Source organism: Rutidosis leptorrhynchoides, chromosome 11, assembly GCF_046630445.1.
Source record: "Rutidosis leptorrhynchoides isolate AG116_Rl617_1_P2 chromosome 11, CSIRO_AGI_Rlap_v1, whole genome shotgun sequence".
In the NCBI taxonomy this organism is placed as follows: Eukaryota; Viridiplantae; Streptophyta; class Magnoliopsida; order Asterales; family Asteraceae; genus Rutidosis; species Rutidosis leptorrhynchoides.
In genome coordinates, this window is record NC_092343.1 from 118047317 (window position 1) to 118065362 (window position 18046).

The 18046-nt window shown below is 32.6% G+C and overlaps 1 protein-coding gene across 1 annotated transcript; it reads right to left on the reverse strand.

The window, feature by feature from the left end:
* Positions 1 to 157: 157 nt before the first annotated feature.
* Positions 158 to 8939, reverse strand: LOC139876713 (uncharacterized). Its single transcript, XM_071864089.1, has 23 exons — positions 8344 to 8939; positions 8111 to 8172; positions 7656 to 7793; positions 7299 to 7574; positions 6688 to 6774; positions 6216 to 6317; positions 6074 to 6139; positions 5702 to 5812; positions 5560 to 5621; positions 5241 to 5285; positions 4803 to 4876; positions 4456 to 4523; positions 4208 to 4276; positions 4013 to 4113; positions 3846 to 3927; positions 3463 to 3541; positions 3290 to 3377; positions 3052 to 3205; positions 2154 to 2345; positions 2019 to 2078; positions 832 to 1142; positions 440 to 545; positions 158 to 281 (listed from the first exon to the last, which is right to left on the reverse strand). Exons 1-23 carry the CDS (start codon positions 8876 to 8878, stop codon positions 228 to 230), a joined length of 2922 nt encoding a protein of 973 aa, XP_071720190.1. The 5' UTR covers positions 8879 to 8939; the 3' UTR covers positions 158 to 227.
* Between the last annotated feature and the right edge of the window lie 9107 nt (positions 8940 to 18046).

The window sequence follows — 18046 nt, forward strand, 5'->3', positions numbered from 1 at the left end:
TTCTAATCTTTTAATTAGTTTTAATATCTATGTTTTGGGTTATAAAGATACAAGGTTCCTATAAATGGAGCAAAAGTCTGATTGAATGGCTATGTTTGTTCGTTATGTAATTTGAAATGTGAAATTTAATGACAAAAGGAATTGATACATAACTTTAGCACAAGTGTTAGTGATGTTAGACATAACAGAAAGAAAAAAAAAAGAAAAAAAACAACTTGGTGTCAATGTCATAAAAAGAATTCATGCATGCGAACTGGTCTTTTAACTGCATTTGTGAACCCCTGCGGCATGAGGACAATGTCAGGCAAAACAAATTCAAGAATGAATATTAGACACCGAAACAGCAGCAATCGCGTTATGGGTGTGAGAATTCAGTGCTTCAGCATTCACAATTAATTTAATTGAATAATAATTAAAAAACAAAGAACAGAACAAATACCTCGTTATACTTGAATAACACGGGGCGTGAATCTCTCTCTAATGTTGCTGAAACCTTTTTCACTGTTTCGGTCATTTGAGAACCATTGGCACTCACTCGTTTAAACCTGGTTTATAAATTAATACAATGACTATTAGCTACAGAATAAAAAAAAGTTTCTCGATTCCTCGACTAAAATGGCATAACCACTACTGGTGTAGTCACCAAAACTCAACTACAGTACTACGATAGCAAACATAAGATGACAAAAACCTAGAGGTTACTTATATAGTAAAAATCGAAATTGAGAAACTCATATAAGATATGTCGAATCCTAAAGTAGCGCTATCCTCTGCTTATCGTTACCAACAAAAAGTTTAAGGAGGTTTATAAGAAGTATAATATCAGATTACCTGTCAAAGAAGTTAAACGAGCCGCTTACTTTCTTCTTTGTGGTTGCTGCGGGTTTTACTATCTCAATGGACGTGGCACTTTTTTCAGATGTTGAAACAGAGGTCGTAGTAATATTAACAGGAGTAGGCGTTTTAGAATGTTGGGGACCAGATGAAGTATTTAAGTTGCTAGTACTTTTGGCTTTTTCCGGTGCATTATCACGTTTAATAAAATTCTCTTTTCCTGCAAGATATGTTCTTTTTTCATCACCCACATCGTTTGCAATCTTTGTTCTGTTAATGCTACTTTGTAGTATCCTTTGCTTTTCGACCTACAATGGAAATGTTGTTACATGATCATAAATCTTGTGCTGACTTGAATTCTTAGTATCAATGTATAGTTGAGAAGACCGCTAGTACGAAAAAAAAAAACATGCTGTTGAATTAACTACGAGTGTATACAACGCAACATATAAAAAATTCCTGGAATCGGGCTTTTTGATGTGCAGATATTTTCTATATAGGAAAGAATTTAAGTGTTCCAAGGTCGCTAATTTACAGCCCCTCAAATCGTGTCATTTAAAATTTAAGTTATTCTTCTAATACTATGATTTTTGTATTTATATTTAAGCTTAATGTAGTGGTGTTTATAGTGCGGCTTGACCTACCTAGGCTGTAAATGAGTGGAGCTTCTCGTGAGCCACTCAAGCTCAGTTCGATAAAGGCTCGATTCAAGCCGAGCTCAAACGAGCATGAGCTTGAACATATTATGAAGATCTTCCATTATATGAGTTCAAGCTCAAGCTTTTTATATCGAGCTCGAATAATCTCTCAAACCTGAACGAGACTTCTATTTAAATTACATGAATTATTATTTTTATTTTAATATAATATATGTTATATGTTATATGTTATATACTCGTATTATTACACAATAATAACTATTTTATATATAGATGAGTCAAACTCGAGCAAGCTTATATACCATTAAAAGAGCCGAGCTCAAGCTTAATACATTAAGCTCGAAATGAGCCGAGCACAAACTTAAGCTCTTTTATTTTTGAACGATCCAAGCTCAAACCTAGTCGAGCTCGGGCTAAAATTCAAATTTTGACAATTACAAAAAATGACCTCTGTTCAAGAACATAATAGTAAAAAGGTGAGAATATAAGAATACCTAAGAAGACCTGAAGGAACATTATGCTTACCTCGTGACATAGAACCTGCTTCACAGCTATGGCAAGAGCAAAATAGTTACAACTGTAGCCCTGCAGGAAGATATTGTATATTAGACATAAAATTCATAAATGAAATATTATGATGCAAATTTGAACAATCCCAACCTCAAATTTTATAAAGTCGGCAATCGGAGGATCAAATGTGAGTACTGGAGCGTCTGTTGTGAATTGATTTTGCAATTTACCGGGTAAAGGGTCGATTTTTTTGTTCTTGTATGTTATGCCATAGGACACCATGGTCTTTACGAGCTGGGTCATTTCGTTCTTCTCTTTTTCAGACAACAGATGTGAAGCCACCTGGAAAAGCAGAACCGATGCAGACATAACTGTGTCAAAAACTAGGCGTATATGTAATTTAAATGTACAAAGTAGCAATTATTTAGTACTTTTATGACAGTAAAGAGATTATACATTGAGGTAAGAAAAATGTGACTCGTGTGGGTTGCAGGTCAAAATAGGTTTGGGTCAAAACGGGTAGGTCAACTGGTCAAAATAGGTTTGGTAGGAAAACTAAGTGGGGATTTGTCAAAGTTTTTAATGAATTTTATCATGTCACTATGAATCAAACTTATTCAAATACAGAAAACGGTTTTAGAGGTTTGATGAAGTATAGATACGCTTTGGATGGCATTCAACAAATTAGGCCTTTATTCGTTTAAGCTATTTTCTGCTGAACCCACAAGACCAATAAGAAATATTACATAACAGGCATCGGCCCATTTATAAGTTAACGGGTTAAAATAGCCACCTACAATTGATGAGATGCACATCAAGTTCTACTATTATCCTACAAGGATTTTATTAAATCTTTAATATTCTTAAAAGTTGTAGAACCCTTCATAGCCAGGAGCAACTCAGGACACTTAACAAACATTATAAGTTACATTAACATGGGTACGCATTCATTATGCACAATCATGGGTTGAGATTGTATAGTTAATTATAGAAGGTAACAAAAAACAAAATAGCTGGTATAAGAAAAAGATTTATACAAGTAAATTACCGGCCTTAACGTTGGGGGTGACAGAATATGTAATAATGGGGAAACCAAGTCCTCCACAAATGATTTGGTCGATATGTGTCTCGAAATGCATGGGGATATTTTGTTGTGCCACAAATGCAATGCTTCCACTTTGTCAACGAGTGATGTTCGGTATCTGTAAATTTACATAACAGGACAAAAAAATGAAGCCACTTATTATAGCCAGCAGACATCTTTATAAAGTTAAAAAAAAATTTACCTATGAAAAGATTTTGGCCATTGAATGTTAGCTTTTTCAACTTGAGAGACCACACCATGTATAGCAATCGCAAAGGCGGGCTGATACGCTACAAAATGATAGCAAGAATGTATTAGTTTTTCATTTCCATTTAAAAAAATTATATAAAGCTTGTTAAGATGAAACATGACTACCTTCTAGTGACATTTTTTGTGTGCGCATGACATATTGATGAAGAATATCAGAAATTTCAAGATTGTGCATGCACTTGACCTGCAAGACAAGTAGCTTTTAGCCATATGTCTATTATAACCCATCATGTTACCAACGTTTCAAAAAATCACTACTCAGGGACTACTCGGATATTGACCAAGTTTGACTTTGACCGATTTTGACCAAGCTTTGCCCAATTTTGACTATTTTCTGAAAAACTCAAAGTTTGGGCAAAGTTTTGAATGATTTTCGAGGTAATCCCGAGTTTTGACCAAGCTTGACCGAGTTCTTGCCAAGTACTCCCCGATTTGCAAAAAACCGAGTACTCGCCGAACAGTACATGTTACTTAATAGAGCAACTTACAGTTTTTATCATCACTGGATCATGATAATTTAGTTGCAGGATGTTTTCATGGATCCCGTCTAATATTGGATCATAGTTGCCGCTGAGAAGTCAAAAGTCAACATATAATATAGTATGTGGCGATTAAAACGAAAGGAAGTTAATTCTTTTGTATGTGTTTAACATACCAACTAGATATCAAAGAGTGCATAGATTCAAACTCGTTAAATTTGCTTCCGCATCCATCCATAGACTTCCTTACCCCTTTCAGTCTTTTCTTCTGAAAAACCTTTTAAATACGAAAAGGACATGTACTGCCATATTTAATAAGGTCGCGAATGGTTAAAATGTATGAAAATAAAAAATGGTTCACCGAATCACACCTCCTTCCATATGTCAAATACACTTTTTGAGGTATCCTTCCTGCCAATCACTTGAGAACTGATGTCCAACTACAATACAATACAATACAATACAATACAATACAGAAGAAAAAAAAAAAAAAAAAGACAGTTTTTAAGTTTAACTGGGAAAACTTTACAGACATGATACATATAACAACATAACGAATTCAACGTTATTTCTTATAGTAAGTATAACGATAGAGAAGAATAAGCTCAAGTGAACATACCACATTGAGGGTTTCCTTCTTTTTGTTAAGAAACTGAAGTGTATTCAAGCATGAGCGTATGTCACATTCTAGGAATTAAGAAAAAAATGATATTAGATATATATAAATCTGGATAAAGTAGTTTACTATAGTAGTAGCTCTATTAGTAAATATTTAATGATATATGCTATTACAACGTTCTGAAACTATGTCCCTTCAAATTAAACACACAAATGATAACAGCCATGATGAAACAACATATATACAACTTCCAAGATTTTAATACGCCTTTAAGTTTATGTTTCCTGTATAGATTTAGCTGAAAGTTATATCTTGCGGGATATATAATTAATATGCAAATTACTTACCGGTGTATTCAGCCAATGCAGTAAGTGCTATAGAACTCGTCCTCATTCCCTCTTTGTTGCATATATATTTAAGCCTGAATATTTGAGTAGAAAACCATAGGTGAGCATAAGTAATACAAAGATGAAATTTTTAGTCTAAAGTTTCCCTTATTGATCGAGGCCACAAGCATAATTGTCACTTACAGTATATCCTTAACCATGACATCACCAATGCTAGGTGTACAGTAGAGGTTATGAAGATAAGACTGGTAATAAGTTTTTGCAAATTAGCATATTACACAGCATACATGGCGGTATAATATATAAATTTTGCTTTAAAAACGGTCTATAATATCAATATATATTGTTACTAAGACCATAAGATACAATATACAAATGAACCAATTTATTTAAAACCTCAATAAGATGTTTGATTACTAAATCTAATTGAATTTTCACCTGCTCACAATGCGATTTACTGTTGGCTGAACAAATACATGAACCCTGCAGATGTAGAAATTTGTTATCAGTTTCTATTGCAGATATGTACTGCAGAGTAGATAATTTTTTATCTAAAACACTCATTAATTAAATAAAACTATAAACCAATAATGAATATGGTGTCTGAGTCCTAAGTTTTATAACATTCCTAATGTGCATAACAGTAGTATTAGATCATCGTTTTCAACAAACCTGACATTACTTAGTACTTAAAAGAAAGATTGTCAATAATCATGTTCTGTTATTTAGCCTGAAAAACAAACTAAACAATTCTTACTTTGCCACTTGACGTAACTGTCTCAAAGCAGGGGCATATAAGTCATTGCAAATGCAAATCACCTGCACATGAAGTCAAGCCAATAGTATAAAATAAACAAGAGCAGGTCATCAAATATTAGAATAGAGTTACTATGTCTTACAGGTCTTAAAAGTGGTGCGTCCTTTTTCTTCTTCTTTGAGGATGTTTTCCCGGACTGTTCTGATTGACCAATATTTTCTGCCCCTGTGTCAGACTTCTTGTCAGCAGACACCTGTGTCGATAATACTTAGCTAAGCAAATAATACTACTTTGTTATATCTAAACAAAAAAATATACATAACCATCACGCGTGGAGTTTCAATATCATATTAAAACCATTCTAGAGAGTTGTATACTACTATACTTATATATTTACACTAGAGGATGGTTACTATGATAAATTAATAAATGAGAAGGAAAAAGGTTCATTTCTTTTTGCCATATATAGTTATTGAATTTTGCAATTTATCAAGAAGAAAAATGCATAATTTACCATCTTTAAAATCACATCGACTGCACCTTTGCCATCACCAAGGGCTCCATCAATTTCATCAATTACCTACAAAAAGTCATTTCAAACCTTCTACCAAGAACAAGAAACCATAAACGTACATTGTATGCTAGACGTAACATACCAAACAATTTGGTCTTGAATCTGACATGACAGAGTTCATCTGAATCACATCAAGAATTTTGGTTTCAATTGTTGAGGATGACCGGTCATCACTGGCATTAATCTGTAGAAAGTAGATACATATATCAGGCCACATCTATGATTTATCTGGCATAGAACTTTGAGATAGTAATTACCATAACTTCTTGATGAAAAAAACTGATTTCAACTCAAATTACCTAGGTACTAACCAGTGAGATTGATTCAAGTTATATTCCATCTAGGTGTCACACTATAGATATAGCCAGTTTTAGTGAATATAAATTGAAAATGTACAAATATACTCTCATATGTGCATGTCCATATATGTGTCACAGAAACCAAGAACATTTTCCTATGTGAATGTCCATATAGGTGCACACTATAGAAAGCTTACAACATATAGACATACATTTCAAAATGTGTATAAGCATGTGCCATAAATAAATAACAACCTCCACCACACGGTATCCACAGTGCCTAGCAGCCACATGTGCAAGTGTTGTCTTCCCAAGACCTGGTGCGCCACATAGTAAAAGGATCTGCAACAATTGGACAGTTAATGTATACATATATAGAAACTAGTATATCACTGTTGGGAAGCATTAAAGCAAAATTCTCTTTGATGCTAAAATGAAAGGAAAAAATTTAAATTGGACATTTTTAGTAGCTAAACTTATATTCCATATGATGAGATATGTAAAGATTCAAAAAATCTTGAGTATATAAAATCATACATATAAGTCAGGACTCAGACCCAGAAAGGAATATGATCTGATGCAAGGAAAAATTTCAATGGCTGGATGATGCTGAGCTATCGAAACAGTAAGGGCCTAATTACTTTAGGCTTATTGGACTTAAGTAAGTGAAGAGATTTTCGGTAAGAATTTATAGGTGTTTCGTTAGGACTTTTTGGTTGCAGCTCAATATTAAGTCCAATAAGTCCTAAATCAAATAGAATAGTACACATGCATACAGTTACTCTAGATCCATAATGCCATCAATATCCACATAGGAATTAATCATTTTAATAAAAATAGTAATTTAAAATAGCCCCTAAGGTTACCTTTTGTTCTGGTGGGCCAGAATCCTTGTTCTTCTTGTTATGAAGTTCTTGAGTGCCATGAGAATCATATTTATCTTTATCAAAGTGATTGTGTTCTCCAAAAGTTTCATTCCTCGATACAAAGTCTTTGTTCCTCCCAAAAGAACTCTTGCTAGAAACTTTCTTAAATTGAGAAACAGATGAATGTCTTTTTAGAGCAGACAAAACGTCATCTGTTGTACTTTTGAGTTCAGACCCAAAAATAGAAGAATCCCATTGTTTCAACCACAAAAGGACCTGAAAATCACGAAAAAGAATAAGATTACATTGTTTAAGCTAATGATAGGTTCATATCAACACTTTATGTAGTATACATACCTCTCTATTGGTATGCTCATCACTTAAAAGCTCCATGAATGAATTTGGAGAATATTTATCCACCCACAGTCGTTCACTCACCACAGGTGTTTCAGAAATATTTTCATCAATCTGACTAGCGACACTAACTTCCAAAGCCTTCATGCAACAACAATAATAAAAGGTCATGTAACAGTACGCTAAAAGGAATGGCCATTAGAAAGAGTACAAGACTTGACTTTCTTTTATGGTTATCTGAGGCATCTGTGTTTCTTCACAATAAAGAAAATAACATATAATGGACACTAAATATTATAAAGCCATTCATAAAACCACTAACTGAACCATGTCTAACACGCAAAAGATAATAATCGAATCACATATGATATCTCTCCTTCACTCTTTACATGGTGAAGTCCACAGAAGGTAAAGCAGCATAAAAACTCAACATATTCTCATTAACAGAAAAAGCATACCTTCTGCAAAATATTTCGTTCCACCTTCTGCATTAAAACGTTTATTGGCTCCACCATAAGACCTGCACAATTGATCCATCATATGATTTCATACACAATATCACCTACGTACACAGCCAACATAAATACACAGTAAAATGCAACTATTATGATACATAAAAACAATGAAGGTGTTTAAATTTGCTTAGTATATTGAATAATAAAAGAAGCTAGCGAATTAAACAGAATTATACCTTTAGAGTACGCTTTCACATCCAATTTTTTCATCTTATCATCATCATACACCTCACTAATCAACTTCGCATAAACCCTATCACCATCCGGTCCAGTCACAGGCATGAAATCACCATCAATATCAGCTACAAATCGCGATATAAACTTCTCCTTCACCTCCGCCACCTCAACATCATCCGCCGCCTCTTCAAGTGGCGGTGGCGGAGAGTACCGCATCCATTCATCGTCATCTTCAATCGGAGTAGATTCATCAATTTTGCACCGTTTATCTTCTACTATAACCTCATCGTCGATGGATTCGATTGAATTAGGGTTTATCGGACGAAATCGCTTCTTCGGTTGCAAATTCTCGGTTTCCGATGCGGTGGTTGTATGAATCTTAGGTATTGATAGATTAGGTTTTGCGATCGGTTCTGATTGGATGTTAGATTCTTCTTCTTCTTCGGGTAGTGGTGGTGGTGGTTCAACATCTTGTTCGTCGAAATAGTCTTCGTGTAGATGTAGATCAGCTTCCAGCCAGTCGAGTTCATCCATTTTAGTTCGATCTGAGATCGGTATCGGTGGATTTGTGTAGCTAATTTGTGATTATTGATGATTTTTCTGTGTGTAAAAGAGGGAAAATGAGCATAAACAATTGGCGGGAAATCAATAAAAGACGCGGGAAATGGTTTATATATTTAGGGTTTAGGATTTTGGGTAGGGCTGAGGATGATACATCTAAGATCTTTTAGCTTGTAAAAAACCAGATTACTCGCCGATTAATCTTTGATTAATCATTTTTAAAAGCAATTCGTTCCGATTTCCAGAAAACTGTTTAATTAAACGGTCAACGTCAAATGATGGGTCAAAACCGAATTTGGTAACCAAAATCGGTTAAAGTAAAAAATGGATAAATCTTAACATGAATTTAAACTAGAACTTTATAGTTTTAGAGCAAGATAGAACAATTTTAGACAATTATGTTAAAGTTTATTTTTATATTTATGATTTTTTTTCTTATATAATTTTTAAAATTTAATATTTAAATGTATATAGTACAATCCGATTAATCCTCGAATTGCCGATTAATCTTTCTAAAGTCCCGACCGATTAATCTCCGAATAGCGAATTTTGCAACCTTGTCTTTAGCACCCCTAAGATGTACTAATGCCTATGCCTATTATTATTACATGCAGTGTTGTAAAAAACTCGTTTACTCGTTGATTAATCTCCGATTAATCATTTTTAGGAGCAATGCGTTCCGATTTTTCAAAATCCGTTTAATTAATCGGTCAACGTCAATTGATGGGTCAAAATCGAATTTGGTAATCAAAGTCGACCAAAGTCGATCAGTATTTTAACATGAATTTAAACTAGAAATTTATAATTATTGAACAAAATGAACAAATTTGGACAATAATGTTAAAGTTTATGTCTATATTTATGATTTTCTTCTATATTTACATATATAATTTTTGAAATTTAATATTTAAATGCGTAAAGTACAATTCGATTAATCCCCGATTAATCCCCGAATTGCCGATTAATCCTTCCAAAGTCCTGACCGATTAATCCCCAAATAGCGAATTTTGCAACCTTGATTACATGAGAAAGTCAATAAAATAAAGTCAATAAAATGTCCTTTTTAGGAAAATGAGATATAAATTTCATCTAGAAAGAAAAAAATATTAAGAAAAAGTCCTCGCAATTCGTAAATTACTGTTTGTGATTTGCGAATGCTCTAAACGATTTGCTAATGTTCTTGTTTTCTCGGTCACGACTGAGAAAACTATCCAATTCGCAAATGGCAAAAAAAAAACTTTGCGATATGCGTTTTCTATTTGCAATTTTGCGAATAGATTGGAAAATAGGAAACGTTTAAAGCTTCTTTCAAACTTTGCAATGCCATATCTTTTTTTAAACGCGATTTGTCTCAACATTTTTTTTGAAATTCAGTCTCGAAGACCTTAAGTTTTGACGTTTTCATTGATTTCTACTTTCAAACATACTTTAACCGCTCAAAACTTGCTATATAACATTATAATTTGTAATTCGTTAAATTTATTATCAATGTTAGACTAAACCTAATACAAATCGCAAATGACACATTTGTACATAAAACACAATCGCAACATGAGGTCGATTTTTAAATAAAAGTTGGTACTTTGAATTCAATACAGATGGATAGATCTTAAAAGAAGAAAAAACATGCATTTAAAAAAATGGTGACTAAGTCAAAGATAAGAATAAAAAGATATGACATTACAAATTTACGGGTCGGGATCTCGATCACTTATTCGCAAAAATCCATTTTGCGATTTGCGAATGAGTAGCTGCAAAATGCAAATTTGATACGTGAATCATAAAAACAAAATGCAATTTGCGTTGGCATTTTCGCAACAATTTTTTTCTTTAGTCAAATATTATATGTCGTTTTGAAAAAGGAGATTTTTGTGAATTTTCGTGATTGTTAAACCTTATATATAAAGTCTTAAAAAAAAAACCCTAGCAATTTCACCGACCACCAACCAAAAACTATTCCATCCCTTTAAAAAAAGGACAAATTTCATTAAAAGGTAACCTTTTCACCTTAGTTTTCTATATTAGGTAATCTATGTTTATTTCGACGTTTAAGTATTGTTTTATTAGATGTTAATCAAAAAAAGAAGTATAGTTATTTTTAAGTTAAAACTCGGTCAAAAAATTAACGATACTACATTTTTTAAGTAAATCATATGCAAGCCGGATCATTAGCACTTACCACGGCCAATAAGATCCTCGTGAACCACTCCGATGTCAGAATGAGTAATCTGACGAGGGTGTGTGTTAGAATATGTAAGAAATGAATAGTGCATGTGTAGTGACCCGAACTTTTCCATGTTTATATATATATATATATATATTAAATGAAATTGTTATTTACATGATTAAGTGTTTCCAACATGTTAAGCAATCAAACTTGTTAAGACTTGATTAATTGAAATAGGTTTCATATAGACAATTGACCACCCAAGTTGACCGGTGATTCACGAACGTTAAAACTTGTAAAAACTATATGATGACATATATATGGATATATATATATAGTTAACATGATATTATGATAAGTAAACATATCATTAAGTATATTAACAATGAACTACATATGTAAAAACAAGACTACTAACTTAATGATTTTGAAACGAGACATATATGTAACGATTATCGTTGTAACGACATTTAATGTATATATATCATATTAAGATATATTCATACATCATAATATCATGATAATATAATAATTTAAAATCTCATTTGATATTATAAATATTGGGTTAACAACACTTAACAAGATCGTTAACCTAAAGGTTTCAAAACAACACTTACATGTAACGACTAACGATGACTTAACGACTCAGTTAAAATGTATATACATGTAGTGTTTTAATATGAATTCATACACTTTTTAAAGACTTCAAGACACTTATCATAATACTTCTACTTAACAAAAATGCTTACAATTACATCCTCGTTCAGTTTCATCAACAATTCTACTCGTATGCACCCGTATTTGTACTCGTACAATACACAGCTTTTAGATGTATGTACTATTGGTATATGCACTCCAATGATCAGCTCTTAGCAGCCCATGTGAGTCACCTAACACATGTGGGAACCATCATTTGGCAACTAGCATGAAATATTGATGTTGTAGGGGGTGTATACAAAATAGTTATTAATTTTAGCAGGAAATACTATTAAATACGATACAATTTTACACAAGATATTTATTTATTTATAGAATGGATAATACCTAAACCTTGCTACAACACTTATAGGCAGTGTACCTAATCGTAGAGTAGTGTAGTTTTTAGTAAGTCCGGTTCGTTTCACAGGGAGCTAGTGAAGTTTAACGCTATATTTTTACACACAATATTTGTAAAAAATACAAAAATATATATATGTACTAGTAGTATTATTATTATAAAAGGGGGGTTTTTACCGTTTAATGACCGGTTTGTCGATTTTAAAACTTTAGTCGCAGTTAAAACCAAATTAAAAATAAATACAAGACTTAAATTAAAGCATAAAGTAAATAACGATAATGAAATTGCGAATAATAAAAGTGCGATAAAATAAACTTGCGGTAATTAAAAAGTACGATAATTAAAAGTGCAATACAATAACAATAAAAATGCGATAATTAGAAGTGCAATTAAATATAAAATAAAGAAAATTAAATATGAAATAAAAGAATTATGCTTATTTAAACTTCCGTAATCATGATGTTTGACGTGTTGATTTTAGTTTTATGCCCATGGGTTAATTGTCCTTTGTCCTGGATTATTTAATATGTCCGTCTGGTTTTTGTCCATAACAGTCCATCAGTCATAAATATAAAGTGCGAGTGTCCTCGTCAAATTATCCTTATACCCGAAGTTAAATATTCCAACTAATTGGGGACTTAAACTGTAACAAGATTTTAATACTTTGTTTAATAATTACACCAGGATGTCGACTGAGTGTAACCCAAGGTTTTAATATTTTGTTATCAATTATACCAAGTGTCCTTGTACATAATTTCACCCCTGTTTTAATTATTCTAGTGGCTATTAATCCATTCCCGTGTCCGGTTAAATGAACGATTATTCGTACATATAAATACCCCGCCCATCGTGTCCGATTGAGTGTATATGGTAATTTATAGGGACGCCCAATTGTAAATCTTTATATTAATATTAACAAACTATCATTTAGTTAAACAAATATAAAGCCCATTAATAGCCCATAGTCTAATTTCCACAAATGTCGTTCTTTTGTCCAAACCCCAATTATGGTACAAAGCCCAATTACCCAATTTTAGTAATTAGCCCAACATCATGATTACTTCGTTTTAAATAAACATAATAATAACTTAGCTACGAGACATTAATGTAAAAAGGTTGAACATAACTTACAATGATTAAAAATAGCGTAGCGTTACACGGACAGAATTTCGACTTACACCCTTACAACATTTGCTAACATACCCTTATTATTAGAATTATAATTAAAATTAAAATATAAATTATAAATATATATATATATTTTACGTATGAGAAGAAGAAGAAAAAGATGATGATTTGCGATCAGAATGCGCGAGCTTTATAGGGGGTTTCTGAATTTGGGGCTCCGCGACTCGCGGCATTTTTGCCTTCAAACTCCGCGAGTCGCGGAGATTGAAATCACAGCTCACAACTTTGGAGTCTTTCTCTTCCGACGGTTTTTATTTATAAATATAATATATATATAATTAATATAATTAATTATATATTATATTATATTTATATACATAGTTAACTTGTAATTTTTAGTCCGTTGCGTCGAGCGTTGAGAGTTGACTCTGGTCCCGGTTCCGGATTTTCGAACGTCATTGCGTACAATTTAATATCTTGTACTTTGCGTTTTGAATCTTGTACTCTTGTAATTTCGAGACGTTTCTTATCAATAATTGGAACCTTTTTGATTGTCTTTTGTACTTTTGAGCTTTTTGGTCGTTTGCGTCTTCAATTCGTCGAATCTGTCTTTTGTCTTCACCTTTTATTATTTAAACGAATATCACTTGTAAATAGAACAATTGTAACTAAAAGCTTGTCTTTCTTGAGGAATAATGCTATGAAATATATGTTCGTTTTTAGCATTATCAAATATCTCATAAAATTACAAAAATATGAGTAATCATTCATGACTTATTTACATGAAAACAAAATTACATATCCTTTATATCTATTCCATACACCAACGACCAAAAACACCTACAAACACTTTCATTCTTCAATTTTCTTCATCTAATTGATCTCTCTCAAGTTCTATCTTCAAGTTCTAAGTGTTCTTCATAAATTCCAAAAGTTATAGTTTCATAAAATCAAGAATACTTCCAAGATTGCAAGTTTACTTCCAAGTTTTCTAAATCCATTCCAAGTAATCATCCAAGATCAAGAAACCTTTGTTACTTACAGTAGGTTATCTTTCTAATACAAGGTAATAATCATATTCAAACTTTAATTCAATTTCTATAACTATAACAATCTTATTTCGAGTGAAAATCTTACTTGAAATTGTTTTCGTGTCATGATTCTGCTTCAAGAACTTTCAAGCCATCCAAGGATCCTTTGAAGCTAGATCCATTTTTCTCATTTCCAGTAGGTTTATCCAAGGAACTTGAGGTAGTAATGATGTTCATAACATCATTCGATTCATACATATAAAGCTATCTTATTCGAAGGTTTAAACTTGTAATCACTAGAACATAGTTTAGTTAATTCTAAACTTGTTCGCAAATAATAGTTAATCCTTCTAAATTGACTTTTAAAATAAACTAAACACATGTTCTATATCTATATGATATGCTAACTTAATGATTTAAAACTCGGAAACACGATAAACACCATAAAACTGGATATACGCCGTCGTAGTAAAACCGGGGGCTGTTTTGGTTGGGATAATTAAAAGCTAAGAAGAACTTTGATTTAAAAGCTATACTTCTGGAAAAATTATTTTTCTTATGAACATGAAATTATATCCAAAAATCATGGTTAAACTCAAAGTGAAAGTATGTTTTTCAAAATGGTCATCAAGATGTCGTTCTTTCGACGGAAATGACTACCTCTTTCAAAAATGACTTGTAACTTGTATTTCCGACTATAAACTTATATTTTTTCTGTTTAGATTCATAAAGTTAAGTTCAATACGAAATCGTGGCCACTGGAATCACTCAAAACGGATTAGAAACGAAGAAATGGCGAGTAAAACAAGATTGATAAAAACTACTCATTTTACCTACGTGAAAGTTAGTAATAAATCTATTCCAACCATAACCTAATCAACTTATATTGTATATTATGTAATCTTGAGATACCATAGACACGTATACAATGTTTCGACCTATCATGTCGACCCATCTATATATATATTGCGGAACAACCATAGACACTCTATATGTGAATGTTGGAGTTAGCTATACAAGGTTGAGGTTGATTCCAAAATATATATATAGTTTGAGTTGTGATCAATACTGAGATATGTATACACTGGGTCGTGGATTGATTCAAGATAATATTTATCGATTTATTTCTGTACATCTAACTGTGGACAACTAGTTGTAGGTTACTAACGAGGACAGCTGACTTAATAAACTTAAAACATCAAAATGTATTAAAAGTTTTGTAAATATATTTTGAACATACTTTGATATATATGTATGATATAGGTTTGTGAATCAACCAGTGGCCAAGTCTTACTTCCCGACGAAGTAAAAATCTGTGAAAGTGAGTTATAGTCCCACTTTTAAAATCTAATATTTTTGGGATGAGAATACATGCAGGTTTTATAAATGATTTACAAAATAGACACAAGTACGTGAAACTACATTCTATGGTTGAATTATCGAAATCGAATATGCCCCTTTTTATTAAGTCTGGTAATCTAAGAATTAGGGAACAGACACCCTAATTGACGCGAATCCTAAAGATAGATCTATTGGGCCTAACAAACCCCATCCAAAGTACCGGATGCTTTAGTACTTCGAAATTTATATCATATCTGAAGGGTGTCCCGGAATGATGGGGATATTCTTATATATGCATCTTGTTAATGTCAGTTACCAGGTATTCACCATATGAATGATTTTTATCTCTATGTATGGGATGTGTATTGAAATATGAAATCTTGTGGTCTATTGTTACGATTTGATATATATAGGTTAAACTTATAACTCACCAACATTTTTGTTGACGTTTAAAGCATGTTTATTCTCAGGTGAATACTAAGAGCTTCCGCTGTTGCATACTAAAATAAGGACAAGATTTGGAGTCCATGTTTGTATGATATTGTGTAAAAACTGCATTCAAGAAACTGATTTCGATGTAACATATTTGTATTGTAAACCATTATGTAATGGTCGTGTGTAAACAGGATATTTTAGATTATCATTATTTGATAATCTAAGTAAAGCTTTTTAAACTTTTATTTATGAAATAAAGGTTATGGTTTGTTTTAAAAATGAATGCAGTCTTTGAAAAACGTCTCATATAGAGGTCAAAACCTCGCAACGAAATCAATTAATATGGAACGTTTTTAATCAATAAGAACGAGACATTTCAGTTGGTATCCGAGCGTTGGTCTTAGAGAACCAGAATTTTGCATTAGTGTGTCTTATCGAGTTTGTTAGGATGCATTAGTGAGTCTGGACTTCGACCATGTTTACTTGAAAAATGATTGCTTAACAAATTTTGTTGAAAACTATATATTTTTAACATGTGAATATTATGTGATATATTAATCTCTTAACGTGTTTGATATTATGTGATAGATGTCTACCTCTAGAACAAGTCCCATTGACTCACCTAATAATAATGAAGAGTCAAATGTAAATTAAAATGATTCGTGGACTGATTCACAAGTTCCCGAAGAGGAACCGGAAGAAGAGTCGGAACCGGAAGAAGAGTCGGAACCGGAAGAAGAATCGGAACTGGAAGAAGAAATAGAACCAGTGGGGGAAATAATAAAACGGTCAAGTAAAATAAAATCCTCAACCAACCGACCAAAGTTAATTATGGTCAATGGTGTTTCCGCCAAGGAAGCAAAGTATTGGGAGGATTACCAATTCTCCGATGAATCGGATCCCGACAAGGATTCCGATGATGTTATAGAAATTACCCCAACACAATTTAATAAGGCAAAAGAGAACAATAAGGGAAAAAGGGTATAAAAATAGAGAAATTTGATTCCAAACCCGATGAACTTTATATGTATCGTCAACACCCGTATTTCTTAAGTTGTGACAATAACCCGGGAACCTCTAAACCACCAGGTTTATCTAAACCAATGTGGAAAACGACGGCTCGTATTAGGGGAACATCATATATCCCTAAAAACTTGGCAAAACGAACCAAAACCGAAGAAGAAGAAACGAGCGAGTCGGAATAAGATAGTTGTATTCGTGTGGTGTAATATATGTAATATAATGTGCTTATGCTTTATGATATATGTAAAAATTGCCTGTATTAATAAGTATTTTTTTTATGAATCTAACTCTTGTCTATTTTACAGTATAAAAACACAAAATGGATAGACAATCCAATATTTTAAGAGACCTACCCGGTGACATGATTGATGAAATCTTGTCTAGAGTCGGTCAGAATTCCTCGGCACAACTATTTAAGGCGAGATCAGTTTGTAAGACATTTGAAGAACGTTCCAAGAATGCCTTAGTTTATAAAAGGCTTTCGTTCGAAAGATGGGGGATATCACATTGGGAAATCCATAAGTTACGATGTGTTTACTTTGACGCATATATTGCGGGGAACCCAAATGCTATTTTACGCAACGGGTTAAGAAATTATTTTGACTCAATATATCCGAATATAGGACTTCGTGATTTAGAAAAAAGCGGCTAACATGCAACATAATGAAGCATGTTATGCTTACGGGTTAGTAATATTCGCTTCTCACCAAAGTGAGAACAAGAATATCGGGCTACAACTATTAAACAAAACGTTCCCACAAGTGATGGAGTCGGTAATTGGGGTAAGAAATGAGGTTTTTAGATTGTTACGGGACTGTTGGACATTACGTAACCCTCGTCCCTTTGACGATGTTACAACACGCTGTCTTATCAACGGCCATAACGGTTATGTTCCACAAGACCAAGGATGAGAAGTAGTCATAGTAAAACCAGAATGCATGAATTGTTTCTGGACGTAT